The 17,388-nt window shown below is 36.9% G+C and overlaps 1 protein-coding gene across 1 annotated transcript in view; it reads right to left on the reverse strand.

Annotated features, from left to right (window-relative positions):
- The window catches only part of F8 (coagulation factor VIII), a 269,846-nt gene that overhangs the window by 85,998 nt on the left and 166,460 nt on the right, over nucleotides 1-17,388 (reverse strand). Inside the window, exon 16 of the mRNA XM_053698910.1 lies at nucleotides 9,182-9,370. Within this exon, the coding sequence (XP_053554885.1) occupies nucleotides 9,182-9,370 (189 nt within the window). The remainder of the gene's footprint in view (nucleotides 1-9,181; nucleotides 9,371-17,388) is intronic.

Consider the following 17,388-nt stretch of genomic DNA (forward strand, 5'->3'; position numbering starts at 1 on the left):
CAGCAGCAGCTGGCATCTTTTTCGTTACAAACAAAGATGGCACCAGACGTCCAATTATTGACTACAGAGCTCTTAATTCTATAACCATTAAGAATAGATATCCCCTTCCTCTCATCCCAGAACTTCTAGAAAGGTTAAGTGAAGCTAAAATATTCACCAAATTAGACCTAAAAGGTGCATATAACCTTATCAGGATGAAGAGCGGGGATTAATGGAAAACGGCCTTTAGGACCCGTTATGGCTTATTCCAATATAATGTCATGCCCTTCGGCCTCACAAATGCTCCAGCCACATTCCAATATTTTATAAATGATATTTTTAAAGACCTTATGGATGTGTGCGTAGTCATATATTTGGACGACATTTTAATTTATTCTCGTAATTTAACCGAACACGTAAAACACGTTAGGTGGGTCTTAGCTAGATTGAGGGAACACCAACTATACGCTAAGATAGAGAAGTGTTGCTTCCATGTAAAGACTATAAAATTTCTAGGTTATATAATCTCACCTACTGGTATAACTATGGACCCAGAAAAGGTATCTGCCATAATCAATTGGACAAACCCCACAGTGGTAAAGTCTTTACAACGATTCTTGGGGTTTGCAAATTTTTACAGACGATTCATAAAAAACTTCTCCACAGTTGTCAAACCATTAACAAGACTAACAGGTAACCAAAGATTTTCATGGAACAAAGAAGCTCAAGATGCTTTTCAACTTTTAAAAAGGAAGTTCTCAACAGCTCCAATATTACAGCTTCCACACCCAGATTACCAGTACACAGTAGAAGTTGATGCATCCAACACTGGAATTGGTGCTGTTCTCTCCCAACAAAGTTTGACTAATCCAAACCTACATCCTGTTGCCTATTATTCAAGAACACTCACAAACGCTGAACAAAACTATTCTGTGGGAGACAAAGAACTGTTAGCAATTAAATGTGCTCTGGAACATTGGAGGCATTTACTTGAGGGCATTTCTAAACCGTTCTACATCTTTACCGACCATAAAAACCTTCAATATCTTAGGAATAATAAAACACTTTCTTCAAGACAGGTCAGATGGGCGCTATTCCTTGACAGATTCGAATTTCTTATTACGTATCGACCTGGATCAAAGAATGTAAAGGCCGACGCTCTCTCCAGATCACTTGTACCAATCACTGAAGATTCTGAGAAAAAATATCTCATTCCTCCCCACAAAATTGTAGCTTCTGCAACTACTCTACTCACAGATATAATATCAGCTTTAAACTCAGACACAGAAATTCCTTCATACTGTGAACAAGACAAAAAATCTGGATTATACTTATATAAAGGTAAAACCTACATCCCAGCATCACTACGCCAGGAACTCCTACAACATTACCATGACTCACCCCATTCCGGACATCCTGGCATTACAAAAACCATGGAACTCCTTCAAAGAACTTTCTGGTGGCCACATCTAAATCAAGATGTAGCAGAATTCGTGACGAAATGTAACACTTGCGCAAGAAACAAAAAAGACCACCATAAACCATTTGGTCTTATGTGTCCATTACCAATCCCTGAGATTCCATGGAGTATGATAGCAATGGACTTCATCGTTGACTTACCACCCTCTAACCAGTTTACAACCATTCTAGTGGTAGTAGACCATCTCACCAAATTAGCTCATTTTGTACCATTGAAATCTCTACCTACTGCCATCACCACAGCTAAGATATTCATTTCACAAATCGTGAAACTTCATGGATTACCCACTTCCATTGTGTCAGATTGAGGCACCCAATTCACCTCCAGATTCTGGAAGGAATTGTGCCGAATTCTTCAAATCTCATCAAGACTTACTACTGCATTCCACCCTCAATCCAATGGGTTGACTTAACGTAACAACCAAACCCTGGAACAATATCTTCGATGTTATATCTCCCATCTCCAGGATGATTGGGTGGATTGGTTACCACTTGCAGAATTTGCATATAATAACTCTATGAATACCTCCACAAAAACCTCACCTTTCTATGCCACCTACGGATACCATCCAAAGTCTCTTCCAGGCCGAGACCTTGTATCCATCAACCCCACTGTATCGGATTACACCCAAAACATTAAGTCTTCACTTACTCTTCTAAGAAGTCATCTAGAAGAAGCTAAAGCCACACAAAAGAAATACTACGATACCAAAAGGTGTACTCCTCCTACATTCAAAGTCGGAGATCGTGTTCTACTTTCCACAAAAAACCTTAAACTCACAGTACCTTGTAAAAAACTAGCAAATCAATTCATTGGTCCCTATACAATCATAAAGGTCATTAATCCTAATGCTGTTACACTGAAACTTCCTAATGCAATGAGGATACATCCGTCCTTCCATGTGTCTCTATTGAAACCCTATCTTGGAAAAGACAACGGACAAGTCAGCAATGCAAATCCTCCTGATATAACCGAACCAGATCAATTAGATTACGAAATAGAAGAAATCCTTGACTCCCGTGTACGGTGGAGAAGAGTTGAATATTTGGTACACTGGAAAGGATATGGTCCAGAAGAAGATTCCTGGATTCCTTACTCTAATATTCACGCTCCACGTCTTCTTTCAGATTTTCATGCCAAATACCCGAATAAACCAGAGATTGCGGAACGGTGAAGGGCATCCTGAGTGGGGGGATCTGTCATATTCTATGTCCCTTTAAGACATATCATATTGGTATAACCTGCCCCTTTAAGACTACCTCTGCTGAAAACCGGAACACCTATTTAAGGAGGGACTCAAGCAATATACAATTGCTTGATTATTGCAAGTGTGTGGTATCCACGTCTCTCTGAAACTGTCAGATATCATACTCCTAAGTCCTGGATAAACCTATAGTTACTCAAATAATCTTTAATCAATCTAACTCTGAGTTATCACCTTCCTCTTTACAAACCTTCTACAGTTTTTCCCAAAAGCTTAAACAGAACGCTTATGTGCAAAGGCATAAGCAAGGAGTGTCTCTCTATCAAACAGGAGCTCTCGGCTTTCACTGACGTCATCACTAACAGCGTGTGGAGAGGGAACACCCGACAAGCTGCCTGAACAAACACAGCTTACAGCGGGGATACTTTACATACACCGGATAAGTTTAGCGCTACTACGCTACCAGATCAAGCAAAGGAAACCGCAAGTATCATTTACTCTTTAGACTGTCACTAACTCAATTACGCTTTCTGCATTCTCAACTTGACTTTATTAACACCGGAATTGACGAAGGTCTGCTATCCTCATTTGTTTGTAAACAGTGTCAGCCAGTCTGTATCTCTTTCTGTCAAAACGGTCTCCATACAAAACCTACATCTGATCACAGTATTAGTACCTATAAAGATTCATAAGTTCTCAGAGTTATATGCTATACTGAATTTATGTTCATTCATATTTGCTTTATCCTCTTCACCCCGAAACTAATTCTAACAAAGACTTAAAACTGTCATTATTAATACCTGTGAGAGGAAGGATAAACCCTTGTTAGAAACTGCTCTGATACAATAGTATCTCTTTCACCAATTTGTGAGTACAATCTGTCCAAGTAAATACCACCTTGTTACTTGTGACTCCAATCTCACACCAGCTTTTATTATTTACAATTGATATTCCTAAAAGGTATCAGTTCTCATTGCTCATTGAGAATTGTATAACTAGGAATACCTACATTCATACATTTATCCTAAAAAAGGGAATTAGGGATATTGCAATATATATATATATATATATATATATATATATATATATATATATATATATATATATATATATATATATATATATATATATATATATGTATATATATATACATAAATCCCTTCAACAATAAGAACTACTCCATTAAATTTGAAAATTTGCTGACTAAAGACCAAAGAGTGCATATTATTGAAGGGATTGTGTACAAAGTATTTATCACAACTGATATACAGTGGCACCACTGCGGCAGCCTTTGTTTTCTATGATTGCAGTAAGTCACTGATATTCAGTTAATATTTCTGTGCTTATGATAGCAGAAAAGGTGGTGCTGTGCAGTTAAGTAATCTATTGAACCAACAGAGAGGAAGAGACCTCTCTAAGAGACTGCACATACAGCACTCTGTGCCTGGACTTATAGTGGAGAAATTGGGAATTTTAAAATATAACTTTTATTAAATGTATTAAAATAAAACACTCAATTAAAAACAACCTAATAGTGGTAGGCCACTTCCTTAATCCTCTGTAAGCCTTTGATATGTATTAAGTGCTTGGAAGGAAGTTGTTTAGGTGGGGAGTTATAAGTGAGACCTCTTGTTTCAGTAGTATCACTGATAATATAGGGTTAATCTTTATGTGTCAGATACACATATGTTTGGCTATTCAAATAAGATGTAAGTTTGTGCTTGTTGGGTTTGGGTTAAATATAAGTGATGTTCAGTAACCTCAGATATATACTTACAAAGTACAGTTGGAAAATACCCTATGTATGATGAATAACACTTCTGTTAAATCTTATTGTGGAGTATAGTTGCTGTGGACATTCAGACTAGATCTGGTTTCACGAAATAGTATATAAACCTGTATTGTTCTAGTTATGTCTTGAAGCATTCAAATGGCGATTAAATATCTCAATTGATCAACTTATTTCTGTTGTTTTGTAGGTTTATTATCAACATAAATTATTACCAAATTAATCAGGTTTGAAACAGTGTTAATAAAGAAGTATGATTTTGATTATCACAACCAGAATGAGTGTGCTGAATAATTGTAACTATTAAATTAATAAGCTACACCACCTGTTACATTTGGCTGTTTGTTTTTCAGTAATAGAGGAACTAACTTCTATTGTAAATCAGTAGCCGCAATATTGTGTCACTATTAGTTATATTATATTCTGTTTGCCCCTCTTACTGTAATGTTTTGTGTATCCTGTGTTCTCACATATAGTAATTTGATCTTTTTGTGTGATTCAGTGTCACATTAGGAATGCAATATTGTGCTTTGTGTACATTACTTTAGAACCGGATACTTGTTTCCTTGATTTAATTTGTTATGAGCCAAAGGTAAACTAGTTTTATCAACTTAGGTATATATGCACCTTCAGCTGGACTAGTATAGCTGTGGCGCTATTGAGGTACTAACTGGAAGGTATTTAATATAGTAGCAAAAATCAGATAGATGCACCGGTAAACTACAGCTATCTGGCTTTGCGTCTAACTAAGTTAGTAATTCCCCCAAACCTGACCGGTTTCGCCCGTATCGGGCTTTTTCAAAGGCCTTTGAAAAAGCCTGATATGGGCGAAACCGGTCAGGGGGTTATAGAGCTGATGGGAGCTCTATTAATTTTTTAAAAAACTTTACCTATAGTTGTTGGCCTGTTTAGGCGGGATAAATTTGTATTACGCATCTAGCTTATATATAAGACAAATAGTCACTATTAGGACTGTTTGTTTCAGTTATAACTTTGACCTTAAAACTATTTGGACATAACAGAGGGTTACTCGCAATCAGCTATTTATTAAGTGTTCTAAAGTGGCAACCGTACAATATTATATTGGGGGAATTACTAACTTAGTTAGACGCAAAGCCAGATAGCTGTAGTTTACCGGTGCATCTATCTGATTTTTGCTACTATATTAAATACCTTCCAGTTAGTACCTCAATAGCGCCACAGCTATACTAGTCCAGCTGAAGGTGCATATATACCTAAGTTGATAAAACTAGTTTACCTTTGGCTCATAACAAATTAAATCAAGGAAACAAGTATCCGGTTCTAAAGTAATGTACACAAAGCACAATACTGCATTCCTAATGTGACACTGAATCACACAAAAAGATCAAATTACTATATGAGAGAACACAGGATACACAAAACATTACAGTAAGAGGGGCAAACAGAATATAATATCACAAATAGTGACACAATATTGCGGCTACTGATTTACAATAGAAGTTAGTTCCTCTATTACTGAAAAACAAACAGCCAAAAGTAACAGGTGGTGTAGCTTATTAATTTAATAGTTACAATTATTCAGCACACTCATTCTGGTTGTGATAATCAAAATCATACTTCTTTATTAACACTGTTTCAAACCTCATTAATTTGGTAATAATTTATGTTGATAATAAACCTACAAAACAGCAGAAATAAGTTGATCAATTGAGATATTTAATCGCCATTTGAATGCTTCAAGACATAACTAGAACAATACAGGTTTATATACTATTACGTGAAACCAGATCTAGTCTGAATGTCCACAGCAACTATACTCCACAATAAGATTTAACAGAAGTGTTATTCATCATACATAGGGTATTTTCCAACTGTACTTTGTAAGTATATATCTGAGGTTACTGAACATCACTTATATTTAACCCAAACCCAACAAGCACAAACTTACATCTTATTTGAATAGCCAAACATATGTGTATCTGACACATAAAGATTAACCCTATATTATCAGTGATACTACTGAAACAAGAGGTCTCACTTATAACTCCCCACCTAAACAACTTCCTTCCAAGCACTTAATACATATCAAAGGCTTACAGAGGATTAAGGAAGTGGCCTACCACTATTAGGTTGTTTTTAATTGAGTGTTTTATTTTAATACATTTAATAAAAGTTATATTTTAAAATTCCCATTTCTCCACTATAAGTCCAGGCACAGAGTGCTGTACGTGCAGTCTCTTAGAGAGGTCTCTTCCTCTCTGTTGGTTCAATTGTGTACAAAGTGTTGAGAACTTGAGAGCACATTGGCAGGGAGGTGGAGTATTTTTGGTGAGAGTGCACCTTCTATTGGAAAGGAGTATAAATGATATATACATAAAATACACATTGTGCGTGTGTGTGTGTATATATATATATATATATATATATATATATACACAGTGTGTGATAGTCAAACATGCCTACGCGTTTCTAGCATGGTTTTTATATATATATATATATATATATATATATATATATATATATATATATACTGTATAAACACATGCATTCATCTTAAGCAAATGTTGAATGTCTTATAAAAATGTCAGATTTACTTTTTAAATTGTATTTATTCTTTTACATTTATTATTCCTTATAGCAATTGTAAACTCTGAATATTAACATTTAAATGTTGATTCTCATAGATTTCATTGTAGCCTAGGTACAAGAATATATACCGCACATTTTCATTTTTTTTTTTTTTTGTGCCTTGGCTTCCAATAAAGTTTGCCATCATGCAGATGTGGAACTTTTGGAGCAAGTTTTGGAGCAGACTAGCCTAAGTGACAAATCAGTTTTTTCAATATCTATTTCACAAAATACTTTCACAATATGTCTGACGTAGGTGTGAAAATTGTGAATTGTTTCCTGCAACCAATAAAAAGGCCGGGCGGAGGTGGATATGAAACCATATGATTGCTATTTTTGAAATATTGCTTTATTTTGAATGTGGTTGTGCATATTTCAACCACATTTCAAGTGGATTTGTCAATACACTTGATTTTGAATAGCACTGTTTAAGTCTAAAATAAGCAACTTTCAAATGCAATATTCAAAACTTACACTTCAATATAATTATACATTACATTCACTATTAGAAAGTTAAGGGACAGTCTACTCCAGAATTTGTATTGTGTAAAAAGATAGATTATCCCTTTATTAACCAATCCCCTGTTTTGCATAACCAACAAGGTTTATATTACACTTTTTACCTCTGTGATTACCTTGTATCTAAGCCTCTGCAGACTGCCCACTTAATTCAGTTTTCGACAGACATTTTAGCCAACCAGGGCTGACTCATAAATAACTCAATGTTATCTATATGGCACACATGAACTAGCGCTGTCAAGCTGTGAAAAACTGTCAAAATACACTGAGATAAGAGGCAGCATCAAAGGCAGTGTTCCCTGTAAGGCCAGTTTTATGTGCAGCCCAGCAGTGAAACAGTTCAGAATTGAACTTTACATTGCAGTCTGCATTGTGCAGTGTTTACTATTTGCAGGGTGCAGTTATCTAATTAAGGGCCAAATTAGAATGCAAACATTTGCGTGCGAGCGATAAGGGGTTTATCGCAAGTTTTTAAACTTGTCATGCTTACCGCTAAGTTGAAAGTAAACGCGATCGCTTGAACGCAATTGTGATTTATGCTAGAATGATTACCGCGTCCTCAGTACTCTGGTTAACTGTTTCAGGAATCAAAAAAGTTGCATAAAACACATCAAAAATACATTACAAAAGTACACTTACACTTATAATAACACCATCTTATAAAAAATATAAGATGGTGTTATATTAGAAAAAAAGGCATACAAGGGGCATTAACATAGAGATACATACACATGTATGTGTAAATATATGTCTATATGTTTATATATGTGTATATATGTATTTATGTATTTATATGTGTATTTATGTATTTATATTTGTATATATGTATTTATGTATTTATATGTGTATATATGTATTTACAGACATATGTACACATATAAATACAAACACATAAGACATATAGATACGTGCATTGGAGCCCTTTGCAGATGAAAACATTTAAAATGATATTTACGCAATATTATTTTTTAATAAAGTGTTATACTGTGTATTTATTGTAAATATTTCAGATTCAAATGCTATGTACAGTACATAGCAGAATTTGTTCTATGTATTTATAAATAGATATTCCTATAGATATCTGTATATATCTATATGTATATATGATCATGTATATATTTAGGTATACATATATATTGTACCAAAATACCAAAAAAATACCATCATATATATGTAAAAATATTTATTTATGAATAAATAGAACATATTCTGCTATGTGAAGAACATTGGAATATGAAATATTCATATTTTCATGTCGTGTTAGCGCACATGAGAATAAGCGATCAGGTTTGCGCGTGAGTATGGTGTTTTTCCCCCTTTTTTGCTCTATTGACTTCTATGGGGGAATACGTGAACACACATGCGATATTATAAGTTCAGCTTATTGCGTGCAAAAAGCTTACTTCTAGCGTAGTTAATGCTCGAGCGGGAGCATTAATTAGCACTTCACTTAAAATCAGGCCCTAACTGTTTCACTGCTGGGCCGCACACAAAACTGGCCTTAGAGGGAGCACTGATTAAGGACTTTGAAAAAAGCATATAAGCCTACCTAGGTTTAGCTTTCAACAATGAATTTCTCAACTTTTTAGTATTTACTCACGGAGTGGACATTAGAGGTGTAAAGCCATGCTCTGCACTCTGATCCTGTCTCTGTTGGTCCCAACTGAGCACTCACTCTACCAGTGTATGTACGTGTTTGTTGAGGGGGTACCTCCTCTGTCTGTCCTTTCAGATTTAGGATGTTGGAGTAGAATGAGTAAGGACGAGATGCCATGTTTTTAAAGTGGATCTGGGGAAAAGAACATGATTAATTTAGCAAAGGCAGACACTCAATACCTAAAAATGCTTGAGAAATATACAAACATAGGTTTTGATGGCAGATAAGAAGCATAGACCCAACAAGTCTGCCCAAAATGTTCTAAAAGTGTAAATTTGTAGGATAGCCTTGTGCTCATCCCAGGCATTCTTGACGCCAAGTCAAAGTGACATTGAGTCTGTAAATAATGTTTGGATTTTTCTTTCCCATATGCTTAATTTTGCACTTTGCAAGGTTAAACTTTAGATCCCAGTCATTTGTCCAATCTTCCATTTTTTTAATATCACTTCTCATTTGCCCACTCCCCACTTGGAATACCTCTACCAATACAACCAAGATAGGGTTAGTTTCCATTGAGGTGGTACATTTTGGAAACTGGTGGTAAAAAAACATTTATCTCCATTAAAGCCTATAGAGAATTGTTATGTTGCCACCAGTTTCCACATGTTTGCACCTGAATGGAAACTAGGCCATAGTCAGTAATGGTTTCAAGCCCAGACATTTAAGCTTTTATACCAAATAATAAGTTACATTATGTTTCTCATTATTATTTGAGAGTTTCATAGCAAAGGTGAGCTGATATGAGAAGTATATTTGTGGTTTAGGTTTTGAAGTGCAAATCTAAAAGTATCACCATTACGTAATAACAATGTCGTACAAATTAGACCCTAATAAAGAATTTAAGGATACAATTAACTGTGGATATATTTTAAGGATAGGGACAGTGTACTGCACACATTTATTCCCTTTAAAGTTATCATGTTACCTGCTGGAATGTAATAAATTGTTTACCAATATATCTTTTACCTTTATTTTTTTAATTTGAGAAAGCTGTTTTTCTTTTTGAAACCTCTACTTATGCTAACAATTTCAGTACAGGGCACTGGCTACAGAAAACATATGTAAACAAAAGACATTAGAATAAATCGACCTCACAGTGCGTGATGGGAGCGAGTGCAGTCATTTGCAAAGGGTGTTTACGAATTAGCTTTAAATACAACAGACTCTTATCTGCCGCTTGCCTGAGCACATTGTCTATTTAAATGACTATGGAGCTTATCTTTGTTTTCAGATTTATACTTTAATAAATGCACGTGGGATATAAATGCGGATTAAAATCAAAATTTATGCTTACCTGGTAAATTCATTACTTTCATTATTGTGAGTATCCAGAAGCCATCACTTATCAACACACCAGAGCTTAGATGAGGAAAACAGAAACGCAGAAAAAATAAAGTGGGGCAAAGAAGTGCAAAATTAATACTGCCGCCACTTGAACAGAAATCGACTCTCACCATTATAAATGAAATTTATTTATCAGGTAACCATAAATTTTGCTATTTTTCATCAGACATGTGGAATTATATATCCAACCAATAAAGTCAATGAGATCACCATGAAATAGAGAGGGACAAACACTCAAGGCCGAACTTTCCTGCAAAAAGCAGCTTCAGAAGAGGCAAACACATTGAAAGTGAGCAAAGAAAACTAAGTAACTGCCTACAAATGTGAATAGGAGCCTCGTTATGAAAAGCCCAAAAAGTGGCAACTGCTCTGCTAAAATGAGCAGTAATGCTCTCAGGAGAAGTTATTTCCCGCAACCAAAGTAAACTTTATGAATTAAGGCTTTCAGGCTAAGTAGCTGAATTTACATCTGTAGGTTTTTGACCTTTGTGAGATCCAGAAAAAATGCACAAAAATAGAAGAAGAAAATCTGAAATCTTTGTGACTTCCACATAATAATTAAGAGCTCTCACAGCATTTAAATTGTGAAGTTTTTTAAGGAACCACAATTTCCAGACTAATAGTATCTCTAGATACAACCTTAGAAAGAAAATAATTACTAGTGCGAAGAACCACTAATGCTGAAGAAAAATAAAAAAAGAAGTTTGCATGACAAACTAAGATAATGGCTAGAGAAAAAAAAGAATGTGAAATAAATGGGCTACTCCTATAGTCTAAACGTGATACTTGCAAAGTACCAAATAAGAAAAGCCCTCTGTAAGACATTCAAAAAAGAAGACTGCGAAACACCAGTAATATGAGCTAGAAAGCTTGTGTCACCAGGACCAGAGCAAATTATATACATAGTATCTTTACTCTAATCGAACATACCTACACTTATGACAAATATAATAAAAACCACTGGTGGTTCAGCAATAAAAAATATAACATCCAAATAAAATATTATTATTATCAAAAGTTTCTCCTTAATGTGTTAAAAAGTTCCTTAGATGAGACCAGGGGCTAGTAGCTGTATTAAAAGGTAAACTACCCGGCTGCTGCAATCGTTAGAAACTGTGGTGCTGGGTTATAGGTAACCAACTCAGACATCAGAGGGTCCTTGAAAACGCAGAGGTAGGTCTTATTTGGCATATTTTTTGGTCCACAATATTCTTGGGAGTTCCTTACTCGAAAGAGAGTGAGTGTTTTTCTTTTTGTTTTTTTTTAACGATTGCAGCAGCCGGGTGATTTGCCTTTTGATACAGCTACTAGCCCCTGGTCACTTCTAAAGGAGCTTTTAACATGTTAAGGGGAGACATGATTTTTTTATTGCTGAACCAATATTCTATTTTTATGTTTATTTGATTTGAGTAAAGATACTTGGGGAAATGTATCAAGCTCCGTAAAGACCGCTGCTCCATAACTTGCTCTGAGGCGGCGGACAGAAATCAACCCGATCGAATACGATCGGGTTGATTGACACCCCCTGCTAGCGGCAGGGGGAGGCATTGCACAAGCAGTTCACAAGAATTGCTGGTACAATGATTAATGCCGAGAGCGTATGCGGCATTTATCGATGTGCAGCGGACATGATACGCTACTTCATATCATGTCCGCTCACACATTGTTAAAAATGCCCCACTGTGTATATTATTTGCTCTGGTCCTAGTGATACAAGCTTTCTAGCACATATTACTGGTGTTTCACATAGAATAAAAAATAACCTCCAAAGGTCCATGCATCGGCTACAAGATTTGAAGAGCCCTCAAATCCAAATAGGTTAAATTCTGACCAGAGCCTGAAAAAAAGGTCTGAAAATTTAAATTTTTAGCAATTAGAAAGAGCAAAATTGTGACCCTTCAGGGAACTAGCTGATAAACCCTTATCCAGAACCTCCTGCAGTATCTCAAGAACAGGAATTCTAAAAATAAAAAGTCAGGTAACAGGTTTCCAAGTCTGAATCAAGGTAACAATAACCTTATCAGAAAAACCTCCAGAGGAGCCCCCGAGCTGCTTAGGAGCTGCCTTAAATAAATTGTGTTGAATGAAGCAGCCTCACTGTTTCTGTTGCGCAAATAGCATAGCGAGTTGCACATGCGCAGTTTGTCTTGTAGTCTGAGTTACAAGCACGGAAGTGTGCTGTGATTAATTTACATGGAGTGCATGGTGAGGCTCTGATTGGCTGAAAGACTTGCCAGTCAAAAACCCTTAAGAGAAAATGAGGTAACGGAGCCTGACAAAAATGTTCATTATTAAAAGTGGATTTGGCTTTGGAATGTAAAAAGCATATTGATATGCTTGTTAGGTCAAATACTTTTATTATATGTATTATTATTTGTATTATTGTATGCTGGCAAATTTACCATCACTTTAAGTATTAGAATAGACTGAAGCAAATAAGCCGAAAAAGCACATAGATGGTTAACCCCCAAGGGAAGAAAAAGCACAATAGAAAACTAATTAACCCTAAGAGGGAAACAGCAACAAAGGTAATAAAGTACTGACCATTAAGCACTGAAACCAAACTCTGCAAAACAGTAAAGAATTAACATAGCAATAAGGCAGCACATAAAGACTGAAATATAATGTGTACCTCAATTTGAAACTAAACCCTGATAAACAGAATATTCTACCAGCTCCACCGGTCCTAACAGCCTTCCTCACACACTGAATAGGTTACAGATGCACTAGAACAGGAAATAATTTATCCCAGATCAGGCTCACTAAAAAGCTTGCCAAAATGGTTAACCCATAGCGCACCTGTGCTACCGGTGAGCACTAAAGCCTAGAATCCAAAGAAAACAAGGAGAAACTTAGCACAAGTGAAGAAAAATACACTTTGTAAAGCTCTGAAGTGAATTTTAGGTGCATTAAGCCGACTGCTCTAATTTTAAAGGAAGAATAATCTTAAAAATACATAGGGCTAGATTACAAGTGTTGCAGTATTTTTTTGCGTAAGCGAAAACTCCACTTCTATTTTAATTTTTGCTCTTGCGGGTTTGCTTTCGCATTACAATCTTTGAGCCCTTTGTGCAATATTTTTTTCAAATAATTTTTATTAGATTTTGTTATTATGAGTGTAACTGTACTTTGTAATATATTTTTGGTATGCTTTGTGCAACATTTTAGTTTTGGAAAACAGTTAACCACAGCTCTGAGATTGCGGAAAGGATTGAAGTGTAAGGCCAATTGCGCTAGCCCAATCACGATTTCGCTCCACTTGTAATATCAGTGAAATAAAAAGGCTCACAAAAACAAGATTGCGCAAGGCACAAAAACGTTTGCGCCTCATTTGTGATCTAGCCCATAATTTTTAACTGTGACTAAAAGTGCTGTAAACTGCTAATATAAAGTGTATGGTGTATAATTGGGCCCTATTTATGAAAGGCCTGTCGGACATGATCCGACATTGCGGATCATGTCTGACAGACCTCGCTAATGCGGAGAGCAATACGCTCTCCGCATTCAGAATTGCACCAGCAGCTCTTGTGAACTGCTGGTGCAACGCCGCCCCTGCAGATTTGCGGCAAATCAGTTGCTAGCAGGAGGGTGTCAATCAACCTGATCGTATTCAATCGGGTTGAATTGTCTTTCCGCCTCCTCAGAGCAGGCAGACAGGTTATGGAGCAGCGGTCTTTAGAACCTCAGAGCAGGCAAACAGGTTATGGAGCAGCGGTCTTTAGAACCTCAGAGCAGGGAGACAGGTTATGGAGCAGTGGTCTTTAGAACCTCAGAGCAGGGAGACAGGTTATGGAGCAGCGGTCTTTAGAACCTCAGAGCAGGGAGACAGGTTATGGAGCAGCGGTCTTTAGAACCTCAGAGCAGGGAGACAGGTTATGGAGCAGCGGTCTTTAGAACCTCAGAGCAAGGAGACAGGTTATGGAGCAGCGGTCTTTAGAACCTCAGAGCAGGGAGACAGGTTATGGAGCAGCGGTCTTTAGAACCTCAGAGCAGGCGGACGGGTTATGGAGCAGCGGTCTTTAGAACCTCAGAGCAGGGAGACAGGTTATGGAGCAGCGGTCTTTAGAACCTCAGAGCAGGGAGACAGGTTATGGAGCAGCGGTCTTTAGAACCTCAGAGCAGGGAGACAGGTTATGGAGCAGCGGTCTTTAGAACCTCAGAGCAGGGAGACAGGTTATGCAGCAGCGGTCTTTAGAACCTCAGAGCAGGCGGACGGGTTATGGAGCAGCGGTCTTTAGAACCTCAGAGCAGGGAGACAGGTTATGGAGCAGCGGTCTTTAGAACCTCAGAGCAGGCGGACGGGTTATGGAGCAGCGGTCTTTAGAACCTCAGAGCAGGGAGACAGGTTATGGAGCAGCGGTCTTTAGAACCTCAGAGCAGGGAGACAGGTTATGGAGCAGCGGTCTTTAGAACCTCAGAGCAGGGAGACAGGTTATGGAGCAGCGGTCTTTAGAACCTCAGAGCAGGGAGACAGGTTATGGAGCAGCGGTCTTTAGACCGCTGCTTCATAACTGGTGTTTCTGGTGAGCCTGAAGGCTTGCAGAAACACGGGACATCAAGCTCCATACGGAGCTTGATAGATAGGCCCCTATGTGAAGTATATGCAAATGTTCATACTAATAGCCGGTGGGTTATGAAGGTGCAAAGTACTAACCTGTCAGTACTTTACTTTGCTTACTTCAGCTGCAGCAGCTTGCTTACAGTAGATGAGCCCATTCTGGGCAGTGCAGACACAATGCCAAGGATCTTAAATCAGTACAACACAGGGGATAGATGGACACTGAGAAAAGACCTTTCACTGGCCGGCCTAATAACTCTTTGTCTACCCTTTGAACGACAGGTTACTGCAAGGAAGAACTGTGCCTTTGATCGGTTAGAGGACCCCTCTCAACGACGAGAAGATCTGCACTTTACTTTCATGGGAAGTGAGAGATTTTAAACTCTGGTGTGTTCGGGTTTATTTTGCCTCCTCCTAGTGGTTAGTAGGGTAATTCCCACATCAGATGACTCATGGACTCTCACCATATGATGAAAGAAATTGAAGATTTTTTTTTCTGGAAAATGCATTACCAGTTTATGGTTTTAATAAATTTGTAGTACTGATGACCAATTAGAAGGAAGAACTAAATTCATCATTAGACAAGAAGGATACAGCTATGGGGAACTTCAATCAAATGGAGTTTGTCTGAATCTTCAAGTGAACATTAACAACTTGGCTGCCAAGTAACACTAAGTAGAGCAGGCATTTTGTAGCAATACACCACCCCGGAATGAAGAAATATAACATGATGAAAGCTTCTTTACAAAGCAAAAGAACATAGCTAGTAAAGCTCTGCAGATACAAAGGGTTGAGAGTGGATTGTTCCAAGGTAAATGCAGTATTTCAATGTAATGTAATGTGTATATCTGAGGTATGTGAGCGTTAGATAACAAAATTATCTTTATCCAAAAACAAAAATAAAACTGTGGTAAATGAATTTTGGTGTCAACTGTTACGATTTGGTAGCATTTATTTGTCATAACCGTGGATACCATATGATGCCAGTCACAACCTCCCTAGACAGCAAGTTCCACAGCTTGACTTCCCTCACTGTAAACATTTTTTTAATTGTTGAAGATGAAATCTTCTCACAATGTTTAGGGGATGATTTTCTGTCACTTTAATTTCCTTGAAATAAAAGTGCTCCTGATAGCTCCTTATATAACCTGGAAATTGGAGCTTTATTTATAATTCATGGTTAGGATTTATGGTTAATTAAAGGGAAACTAAACCCAATTTTTTTTCTTTTAAGATTCAGATAGAGCATGCAATTTTAAGCAACTTTCTAATTTAGTCCTATTATCAAATTTTATTCGTTCTTTTGCTATCTTTATTTGAAAAGAAGGCATCTCAGCTAAGGAGCCAGACAATTTTTGGTGCAGTACCCTGGACAGTACTTTTTTATTGGTGGGTGGATTTATCCACCAATCAGCAAGAACAACCCAGGTTGTTCACCAAAAATGGGCCGGCATCTAAACTCATATTCTTGCTTTTCAAATAAATATACCAAGAGAATGAAGGCAATTTTATAATAGGAGTAAATTAGAAAGTTGCTTAAAATTGCATGCTCTATCTAAATCGCGAAAGAAAAAATGTGGTTTCAGTTTCCCTTTAAATATTTTTTAGGACATTTAAGAGTTTACGATCCCTGTAATAATCCCATTCTCTAGGTACTCCAGACTTCATGGATTCATTTTTTAGGCAGTTTGATTAAAGCATTTTTAGTTATCCCAAGATTAATCTCCTGCAGTTTAGACATTCCTAGGGAGCTGCTTATTGTGTCTAGGGTGAGAAATCTGGCTTTTAATTTTTAAGTACTATGTCACAGTTTCATAGGCACATAGCTACAGCTGCATACGGTTATGGTCCCTAAAAAAAGGCTGATTGGCAGCGTTTTAACTGTTCAGTAATGTGTGGACTGAGATATATGGTCAGTGTTGTAAGTAAAGATTGGTTTGGTGTGGGTAGTTATTCATTTGAGATATGGGTGGGGCACAAATGATATAATCCCATTCTCCTGACATTACCTTAAAGGGACACTGAACCCAAATTTTTTCTTTTGCAATTCAGGAAGAGCATGCAATTTTAAGCACATTTCTAATTTACTCCTATTATCAATTTTTCTTCGTTCTCTTGCTATCATTATTTGAAAAAGAAGGCATCTAAGATTTTTTTTTGGTTTCAGTACTCTGGACAGCACTTTTTTATTGGTGGATGAATTTATCCACCAATCAGAAAGAACAACCCAGGTTGTTCACCAAAAATG

The sequence above is a fragment of the Bombina bombina genome, chromosome 1, assembly GCF_027579735.1.
Source record: "Bombina bombina isolate aBomBom1 chromosome 1, aBomBom1.pri, whole genome shotgun sequence".
Classification (NCBI taxonomy): Eukaryota; Metazoa; Chordata; class Amphibia; order Anura; family Bombinatoridae; genus Bombina; species Bombina bombina.